Source organism: Monoraphidium neglectum, assembly GCF_000611645.1.
Source record: "Monoraphidium neglectum strain SAG 48.87 unplaced genomic scaffold scaffold01755, whole genome shotgun sequence".
In the NCBI taxonomy this organism is placed as follows: Eukaryota; Viridiplantae; Chlorophyta; class Chlorophyceae; order Sphaeropleales; family Selenastraceae; genus Monoraphidium; species Monoraphidium neglectum.
The window spans coordinates 1-9712 of record NW_014011873.1 but is presented as its reverse complement, the minus strand read 5'-3'; the positions used below and the strand labels follow the sequence as shown (position 1 = coordinate 9712).

Here is a 9712-nt window from a genome sequence, read left to right as displayed (position 1 = left end):
AGCGCACGCTGATCGCGCGGCGCGCGGCGGCGGCGGCGCCTCCGGCGGCCGCGGGCGAGGCGGCGCCAGCAGCGGCAGCGGCGGCGGTGGTGCCGCTGGCGGCGGCGGCGGCGGCCGCGGAGCCTGTGTTGGCAGTGGTTGCGTGAAAGCAGCGCTGTGATCACACATGCTTTTCAGCATGTGCACACGCCTTGCCGGTGACTGTATGTTTGATTTTACTTCTTTCAAACGCTTATATCATCTCTTCATTGCTCATCCTTGATTGGAATCAGTATGATGCGGCATATGCCCCGTGATTTTGTTTTACAGTGCCAGGTGCAGGTATAACCTCTCATCCCCCACCTCAAGCCCCGGCTGCCATGATCACCACAAATCTCTGTGGAAGGATGAATTTGTCCTTTGATTTTGCTGGACAGAACACATGCAGAGCTTGCTGTCTACTCCAAAACGTGGTGCTCAAGCGCATGCATACTATGCACCCCACACCCCACATGTGCACCTCAGTGAAGAAACAATTAACTGTTGACTTCAAGCGGCGAAGGGACGGGCAGAGTTAGCGCCGGCGGCAGGGCGTGTGGTGGTCGGCGGGGAGGGGGTGCTGCGAGTTTGTGTGGGTCGTTCGATCACGCCGGGCGGGGTCTGAGAGGGCTGCGGCGGCCTCGGCTGCCAGCATGAGACGTGCGCTTCAGGGCAGGCGACGTCAAGGTGGGTTTTGCGCAGGTTATGACCGGCAGCCCAGCGTTGGGGGTGGGGGGATCTTGGTGGTTAGCTGGACGATAGTGACCGGGGTGGCCTGCCACACAGCAGGATTGACGCCGGGCGTTCGAGTTGCATGTTGTACAGCAGGATGGGAGGGGCAGTTGTGGCCTGTTGCCTCGCCGTGGTCACTTGGGCTTAAGGGCCGCCCCCTTTACGCACAGGCACTTATAAATTTATTGAGTTCACAAAAATCCACCCTGCAGCCACTCGGCCTGCCAGTGCCACATGGCGCGCACGTATTTGCAACAAGTGCGGTCAACATGGCGGTCAACCCTGCAGACAGCTGCGACTCTATCTGAGAGTTCTGCGTGCAGCCTATTGAGCCAAAGGCTTGAAGCTCAACAATTTGGAATGGGCAGCTATATGCATCTGGACTTCAATTGTCAGATGACAACACTGTGAAGGTCGTCGGCTGCATCGGCTGCCGGCGTGAAGGGCGCAATCAAGCAAAGTGTGCTTATTTTCAAGTACAGTAACGTCTTGATATGCAAACGCAAATTCGCGTCACCCTCATTTACGGCAACTGGTCCTGTTGCCTGCTCAAAATCTTGATCTTGACTGCACACACAGGTTTCCTGCCAATAGGCCTGGGCGCGCTATCTGCAGCGTCAGCCCTTACTTGACGGTCAGGTATGGTACTGTGCACGCTTTGTTGCTGCTGGATTGTTTCCTGCTGCCCCTGCGCTTGCGCCGCGCTGCTTCACACCCCCTATTGAAGGCGCTGCGTCTTCTGTCCGAACGAGCACGCTGTTGGGGCTGGGGGTGCGCTCCCATCCCTGCGCGCTGCATGCACAGCCCTGTCGTGGCAGCCCGCTAACCCTGGGCCCTGTGTGGCGTGGCCTCAAGCGGAGGGGTTGTTTGTTTGTGACATATCCCAGGAACCTCTCCAGAGGGACAACTGGATGTAAACAATGACAAGAGTGAGCAGGAGAAAATCAAATAATACTGTCTGAACGCAAAAGGGGTTGTGGGTGCCTCAGCTCAGCTCTGCAACGGTGATGACCGTGGCAAGCTCACAGGCACGCGGGGCTGGGCTGCATTGTGGGGTCATGGGAGATTTGGGCTCAGTGATTGGAATTTATTCTGCAGCTTCATCTCTGAAGATGTGCTCGCATTCCAGACGTGTACCGTATTGTGTTATGCGTGTGCGTGCCAGTGTGCGCGATGGCCCAGATCATGTTTGTGACCCCGTTACCAACTGCATAAACTTACCTAGATTGTCAATGTCAACAGACAAACAAAACATGCCTTAGTGCGTCTTTCTCGAGACGCGGTCAAACCGCAATGTTTGAATAATTCGCGTGATAGGAAATCGACATGGCCGAGCAGAGTTTTATTATGCTGGGCCCCCTCTTGGAGAACCCCTTGAACCAAGCATGCCGCCCAGGGTCGGCCGCGCCGGGCAGCAGGCGCAGGCCAGCCTCTGCCGCTGCTCAGCAGCAGCAGCACGGCACTGTGGGCCAGGCACAGCCGTCCACAGAGTCATGTGCCTGGTGGCAGAAACCATCAGAATCCCGTGGGTTAGGACCGTTGCAGGAAATCGAGGGCGAAGGGTCCCTTGCAGCATCAGGCAGCGACGTTTCGTACCCTGTGCGAGAGAGCAGCAGCGGCTCCAGCCTGCAACTGCCGCCAGATATTGGCACAGGCTCAGGGCGGCACCCGTTCCTCGGGTGGGGAGCCACATCGAGTGGCAGGCTCACTGAAGAGCAGACAGAGGCGGCATCGGAGGCAGCCGCCGCGGGGATGCTTGGTGCAAAAGCTGGGCGGCATTGGGAGAACGAAGCCGCGCCATCCGGCTGTGTTGAGCAAGCAGCGCCTCCAGCAGAGCGATGTGTCGCAGCTTTGCGCCGTGCATGCAGCAGCGCCGGCACACAGGGAAGCAGTCACGTTGCCGAAGTTGCACATCAGCAGCGGCAGCAGCAGCAGCAGCAGCAGCAGCAGCAGCAGCAGCAACAGCAGCAGCAGCAGCAGCAGCAGCAGCAGCAGCAGCAGCAGCGGCAGCAGCAGCAGCAGCAGCACGAGCGCAGTATGTCCGGCCGGGCTCGCCCGCAGAGTGCCTGCTGGAGGCGAGTCGATCAAGGCGTGGCGGGCGTCCGTGCCCCGTGGGAGCAACCCGTGGCGTGCCCGTCGCCTTGGCACGCACCACGGCGGCCCGGCAGCCCCCCGGTGCGGCCGATGAGCGCAGGTGCGCCGGCGGCCCGCGCCAACGCCAGCCGGCTGTACGGCGGGTGCAGGCGCGGCGTGGGCGCTGGCGGCAGCACGACGAGCGGCAGCGGGGTTGGGGCCATGGCAGCAAAGCAGCCTCGCCTGGGGACACCTGGATCTACACCGCCCCCCCTGCCAGCAAACGGGCCGCCGCCGCGGCTCGCCACGCCGTTGTTCCCAGCCTGCTGCAGCAGCCTGCCCGCACGGCCAGCGAGCCGCGGCGGCGGCTTCAGGGTGCCGCATGCTGCCGCGCCAAACGCGGCAGCTGCGCAGGTGCCAGCGGGCGCCCGGGGCCCCATGCTGCTCAGGGGTAGGCAGGCAGCTGCGGCGCGTACAGGCGCAGGTGGTGGTGGCGGCAGCAGTGGGACGACGCAGTTCGCGGCAGCTCGGGGCAGTCCGCAGGCGTGGGCATTCCCTCTCAGCGGGCTCACGCGCAGCTTTGGTGGGCGGCCCCGCTCAGCGGGGGGCTCTGCAGGCGCGCCGTGGAGGCTGGTGTCATCCGGAGTCGCAGATGTGTTGTCTCCCTGTGCATACATCGTCCCCGGCTTTGCTGCTGATGGCGGCGGCAGCGACGAGCTGTTGCTGCGCGGGGCGCCGCCCCGCCCACCCTGATGGCTGTAAGAGGCACAGGATGGATCTGATTGTGAAGGCATGCATTGGGGCTGGCACAGCTGTTGTCTAGCAGTGGCCACGCTCCTGATATCACCCTGCTCTCAGGGCCCTCAGCCCCGCCGATCCCAGGCGTTGTTGAGCTGGCACCTGCAGCGCGCCATGTCAGACTGCAGTGCTCATCGGCATCAATGGCGGTGGACATTGCAAAATCAGGCAATCAAACGGCTACCGCAACATATTGCACCATAATATACAAGTCGTTCGCCTTGGTTCCCGTGACTGCAGTTCAAACGATCTGTCCGGGCTGTCGACACACAGCGAATGCGATGGAGGAAGTGGGCGCCCCTGAGAGGTTGCAGCTTCGAATAGTAGTCGGGGTACGCTCGCTGTGGCCATATGGCACGAGGGCAGCTGTGGTCGTGCGCCATGCACGACCGCTCAATCCATGGTCCCCCAAACCATTCGCAGGGAAGCAATAAGAAGCTGGGAACGGTCAGAGTCGTGCGCAAGAGCCGCGGTGAGCAGGGCGCTGCCGGTGATACAAGTGTGCCGCGCTGTGCTGCGATTGCAGCACATGCCGCAGCGCTGTGGGCCGCGCGTTCACTGCCCTGACTGCTGAGTCCGCTGCACCCAAACCTGCGCGTAGATCATGAGAAGTGCGTCGTCGAGGGCGAGGGGTTCGTCTTCAAGCGCGCACGGCGCACAACACAGAAGCCCACGCCGATTGCGCGCAAGAGCCCTGACGCAGCCGCGCCGGCCCTGGTAGCCCCAGCCGCTGGGGATACCGGCGCCGGGGCCGCCACCGTGCAGCTGGGAGGCCCTCAGCAAGGGGCGCCCGACGCAGCCGCGTCCGCCGACCAGGCCAGCCCAGGCGCCGGCGCAGCCGCGCCCAGCGTCCCGGCTGAACAGCTCGAGCAACTGGGGCAGGCGGAGCAGCAGCGGCGGCGGGCGAGCGTCGCCCCTGCGCCGTTGGGGCCGCTGCGTTTCAGCATGGTCGCCTCCGAGATTGCTTACCTGGTGCAATGGGTGCTGGCCACAGAGTTGCGGCTGGGTGGCGCTGGCGTGGGCGCGGGCAGCAGCGACGCCGCCGCTGCCGCCGCCGCCGCCGCGTCCGACCGCGCCGAGGCGCTGGCGCAGGCCGCGGCGGACCGCGTCGGCGCCGCGCTGCTAGAGCGCGGCTCCGCGGGCGCGGGCGGCGCAGCTGGTGGAGCCGGGGGCGGCGACGGTGCGGCGGAGGCCGTGGCTGAGCCCGCGACAGTGGCGCTGGCGCCGGCCGTGGTGCTGCCGTTCCAGGTCGCGAGGCTCAAGGCGCGGCTGGCGGAGAAAAGGGACTGGTGCGTCGCTGCCCGCGTGATGTAGCCTCGTGTGTCCTTAGTGTATGCCTGGGGGGTTGCTGTTCAGCGGGCAATGACCAGCTCACCAGGGGCATACCAGCGCTGCCGAGTTGCCGTGTGTTCTCGTCAGTGCTTGTGGTGCAGCCACGTTGCCGAGGCGCCCCGCATCGTGCCACGCACCCTCCCTGCCCAGGCTGCTGCAAGTGGAGCGGGCGTGGGATGACGTCGAGGCGCGCCACTGCAGGGTAGACGCCGGCGCCGACGGCGCCGCGCAGCCCGCCCCGGACTGCCGCCCCAGCGCAGGGGCTGCGGAGGCCGCAGAGCGCGGCAGTGGCGCCGAGCCGCCGGAGCCGGCAGCCGCGGAGCAGGGCGTGGTGCCGGCCAGCGGGGACGGCGCCGGCGCGGGCGAGGCCGCTGGTGCATACAACGGGGGCTCGGCGGCGGCGGCGCGCGCGGCGGCGGCTGAGCGTATGGCCCTGCAGGCTGAGGAGATGGAGGCGCTCGTCTCCAAGGTGGAGCTGGTGGCAGCAGAGGCCGAGGGCGTCGCGACCGCGCTGCAGGTGCGCCGCGCCGCCATTGCATCCAGGAGGCCGCGGCCGCGCACGCAGGGCGGGGCGCGGCGGGCCGCTTGGCCCCGCGCATCGTGTTGAGGGACGCCTTGTGTGTCGCTCCATCGCGTTGCCGCACCACCAGTGGCCGGCGACAAAGCCGAGCACGTTCCGCCCATCCTCGTCCCCCTTTCGCCCGGACCATTTATCCCCCCTCCACACCCACTCCACGCCCCCTTCCGCTGCTCACCCCCGCCGTCCTCTGCCACCCTCTGCCGCCCTCACCCCCCCTTAGGCCCAGTTCCACCGCAACCGCTTCCGCCTGTACCCCCACGTCAACTCGCCCGCACTGCTCATCAAGAGCCTCATCAGGGGGGCCGCAGGCGGCGGCGCGGCGAGCGAGGACGGCGACGGCGCTTGAGCTGGGGCCGGGGCGCAACGCGGGGCGGCGACGCGGCGCGCGGGGCGCGAGGGCGGGGCAGGGTAGCGGCCGCGGGCTGCCCTCCTTGCATAGTGTGGCCACACATGAGCAATGCGGCAAGCTTTGCAGCGAAAGAGACGACGCAGTGTCGAGCTCTCCTGGGCTTTGGGGGAGGGGGCGCTCGGACTCTTGACGGATGACAGCACGTGCGTGGCGTTTGCCCGGCACTCCTATGGTCCGGATGGTGCAGACTGGCCACGCACACGTTTCAGATTTTGTTGTGTTCTGAGCACCTTTGTTGACCTGGTAGCCCTTCCCTGACATTTGGCCAGGCCAGCTGCCCTGGTGACTGATGTTCTTGCCAGTGACCCATGTCATCCACAGCTGCCTAGGAAGGATTGGCTCTGTAATTTACAAGATGAGAAGAAGACAAGCGCAACCAAAAACAGGAGCGGGCAACGACCAAAGCAGGCCGGTATGAAGGTACATGCCCTGCAGTACTGCTTTCCTCCAAAGAAGGGCGGATGCTCGCCAGCGGGCCCCGGCGTTTGGGGCCAAGGCAACAGTATGTAAAGGGGGTGTGTGTTCGTACAAATCAGGGGTCAGCGGCTGACGGCCACGCGCACACGAGGCGCAGTAGAGCGCGCGCCGCATTGCACGGTGTGTGGCGGTGGGGCGGGGGCCCCACAAGCGCGCAGAAGACTCTGTCAGGCCTGGCATCGCCCGCTGACGCCGAGGGCGGCGTCTGCTTCTCGGTGCTGCTTCTGGTCTCCATTCAAGAGCGGAGCCTGCTGGCTGTGGTGCACGAGCACGCACTGCTGCTGCTGCTGCTGCTGCTGCTGCTGTTGCTGCTGCTCGGTGTGCTGCCGAGGCGGCAGAGCTAGCGGATCCGCTGCCCCGCCGCCGTCAGGCGACTGCCCGTGTTGCCACCCTGTGCTGGCGCCTTCGCCTGCAGCCTGCTGATGGGCCTGTTCGTCGCGCTGCCCTTGACGCTGCTGCTGCTGCTGCTGCTGCTGCTGCTGCTGCTGCTGCTGCTGCTGCTGCTGCTGCTGCTGCCGCAGCTGCTGCCGCAGCTGCGGTCGAGTGGCATCGCCCTCAGCCACGCCCTCCTCACCCTCGCTGCCCGCCGCGGCCCTGCCGTCCTCGGTTGCCGGCGCACGCACTGCCGGCGCAGGCGCCCAGCCGTTGCAGCGGCCGCCGTACACGCGCCACCCGTTGCCGCCGCCCGCGCCGTACGCCAGCAGCCGTTGCAGCAGCTGCAGCACCTGCCCCGGGTCCCGCAGCGTGAACGCCGCCGCGGTCGGCTTGGCCACCGTCGATACCAGCACGCCCGCGCCCGCGCCGGCGCCCGCCAGCGCCGCAAACGCGTCCTCGTCCGTCTTGTCGTCCCCTAGGTATATGGCGGTCACGTCCGGCTGCCCCGCCAGCCCCAGCACGCCCAGCAGGTGCAGCAGCGCCGAACCCTTGTCCCAGTCCACCGTCGGCCGCACCTCCAGCACCTTGCGCCCGCGCGTGACGTGCAGGCGGCCGCCGCCGGCGCCGGCCACGACGGCGTCGACCGCGGAGACGACGCGCTGCCAGCTGTCGGGGTGGCAGTTGCGGAAGTGCGCCGACACGCAGAACTTGTTGTGCTCGACGCTGGCGCCGGGGATCGACTCGAGGCTGAAGGCCAGGGGGGGGGAGAAGGGGCGAGCCGGGTGAGGGCGCCAAGGATGCGGGGCCTTGCCAGATGGCTGGCAAGAGGGGCGGCATTGATGATTGGGCATGCTCAATGCTCCAGGGCGGCTCCCTGACGGCTGCGGCGCCTGCCGTTTGCATGTTGACGGTGCGAACGGCTTGTGCCGAAGACCCGTGCACGCCTGATCAACGCTGCGTGCCACTCACGCCCCCAAAGCCCGCACCTCTCCCGCAGCTGGCTGTACACGCGGTCAATCAGCGGTTGGTACTCCGCCGCCGCCTGGAACCTGAACTGCTCCACGACACCACCGTCGCCGCTGCCGCCGCCAACAACGCCGCCGCCTGCCGTGCTGCCGACCGTGGCGCCGCAAGGGCCGACGATGTCCATGCCGTGGGAGCCGGCATAGAAGAGCTCAGGCAGCCTCACAAACGACTCCACCTTCTCGCGCCCGCGGCCGCTGATGATGGCAGTGGGGAACATGCCCGCCACCTGACGCACGGTCTCCCGCATCTGGGGGTGGGGGGAGGGGCAGGCGGACGCGGAACGGATGAGGGTGGACTTGTGATTTCAGGAGGGGCGGTTGGACCAGGTGGCGGCCTGCCAGGCGCCGGGGGTTGCGGAGGTTGCCTAGCACCACAGCATTGCTGCAGGAAACGCAGTGGGTGGCAGCCCTGCACCCGCACCTGGTCTGACATGATGGCGGCATCGGGATTGCTGACGATCGGCGTGAGGGTGCCTGGAAAGCGGGGCGGGTGAGGGCGCTGCCGGTGAGAAGGGGGGATCACCAAACACCCGCGCGCGCCAGACTCGTGCACCACCCACAGGCCAGCGACGACTCCGAGTTTCGGAGCACAAAGGATCTGAGAACATGCAACGCAGTGCCGTGCGACGGTGGGGTTGAGGCTGGGATGCGGCAGCGCTCTGGGGTGGCAATCCTGCACTGCCACGCACCGTCATAATCAAGGAATACAGCAAGCCTCCGCCCGTCAAGCTGCTTTTGAAACTCCTCAAATTTGGTGAGCAGGCAGGGGTGCTGTGCCTGCGACACGAGAGTGCAGTCAACGGCCGGGGGCGTCAGCACGCACTCACCCCCGGCCGGTGCTTGCGCAACGGTGGGGTGCTGCTACCGCGCTGCCAGGACCCTGCCCGCCGTGCTCACCAGCCATACTTGGTACTCAGCACTCCCTATTTGAGCCTCGTCCTGGTCCGAGCCGCTCGGGGTGGCGGAGAGGCTGCGAGCACGCTCCAGACTTTGCTCCAGGCATGCCAGGCTCGCAGACGGCAATCCACCGTCATCATTTGCAGCATCTCCAGCTATTGCAGCCAGCACAGGCTCACTATGGCACGCCACGCGCATTGGGTCTCTGCTGCCGGGGGCGCGGAGGCGAGGAGGCCGAACACGCTATGTGATGAGCCTGGGGCAATTGATGAACCCACGGGCGCTGTGATCACCCTCGACAAGGGGTTGATCCGCAGTCCCACAGTCCCCGTTCCGAAAAAGCGGGCAACGCACATATGTACGTGCAAGTACGCATGTATTTGGACAACTGCAATCTCACCATCTCTCTATACGGTCGCTGCTATCACTTGCTGCTTGCTGCATGGCTTCACCCCGTCAGCTGCCAGCACCGGGTGTGTAAGGCCTGGGGACACTGGGCTTCCTGCGCGCATGGACGCGACACATGGCGGCGATATGCCGTGGAGTTGTGAGCTAGCGCCGGCTTCCGCGGGCTGTGACAAGCAACGCCGGGTGCGACAAAGCCCAGGGAGCACCTGTGGGGCCCGCAACACCGAGTGAGAATGCAACTGGAGAAATCGCGTGATGCAATCGAGCCATCGCTCTTCACAATTTGACCCATGGATCATGCTTGCCACCAGGAACACCCACATATCTGCACGCTGTGACGTTGCAACTGTGGGGACCAGCAGAAGGGGGGCCCATGCTGGATGGGAAAGGGACGCCCTCATGAAGGTGAGGGATGCACAGGCGCTCAGTGCCTGCACAGTCCACTAACGCCAGCTTTCTTGTGGGCGTATAGACACTAGGCTGCATTTATGTGATTCTCCAGGTGCATCACCTCTCCAGGCACTTGCTGGGACATCGCCGGAGCAGGCAGAGGAGCGGCGCATTGTGCACTGTGCCTCCCCGCCGCCC

General features: G+C 65.6%; 3 protein-coding genes across 3 annotated transcripts in view; 2 read left to right on the top strand and 1 right to left on the bottom strand.

Moving 5' to 3' along the window:
* Nucleotides 1-146, top strand: part of MNEG_8913 (hypothetical protein) — a gene marked incomplete at both ends in the record, with an annotated part of 2869 nt that extends 2723 nt beyond the window's left edge. Inside the window, one exon of the mRNA XM_014042617.1 lies at nucleotides 3-146. Within this exon, the coding sequence (XP_013898071.1) occupies nucleotides 3-146 (144 nt within the window). The remainder of the gene's footprint in view (nucleotides 1-2) is intronic.
* Nucleotides 147-4566: 4420 nt separating this feature from the next.
* MNEG_8912 (hypothetical protein) lies at nucleotides 4567-5879 on the top strand (the record flags this gene model as incomplete). The annotated part of the gene is made up of 3 exons (XM_014042616.1): nucleotides 4567-4910; nucleotides 5104-5470; nucleotides 5754-5879. 3 exons carry the CDS (start codon nucleotides 4567-4569, stop codon nucleotides 5877-5879), a joined length of 837 nt encoding a protein of 278 aa, XP_013898070.1.
* Nucleotides 5880-6586: 707 nt separating this feature from the next.
* MNEG_8911 (hypothetical protein) lies at nucleotides 6587-8914 on the bottom strand (the record flags this gene model as incomplete). Its single annotated transcript, XM_014042615.1, has 5 exons — nucleotides 6587-7541; nucleotides 7781-8067; nucleotides 8241-8293; nucleotides 8509-8596; nucleotides 8717-8914. The coding sequence occupies 5 exons, from the start codon at nucleotides 8912-8914 to the stop codon at nucleotides 6587-6589; spliced, it is 1581 nt and encodes a 526-aa protein (XP_013898069.1).
* Nucleotides 8915-9712: the final 798 nt, after the last annotated feature.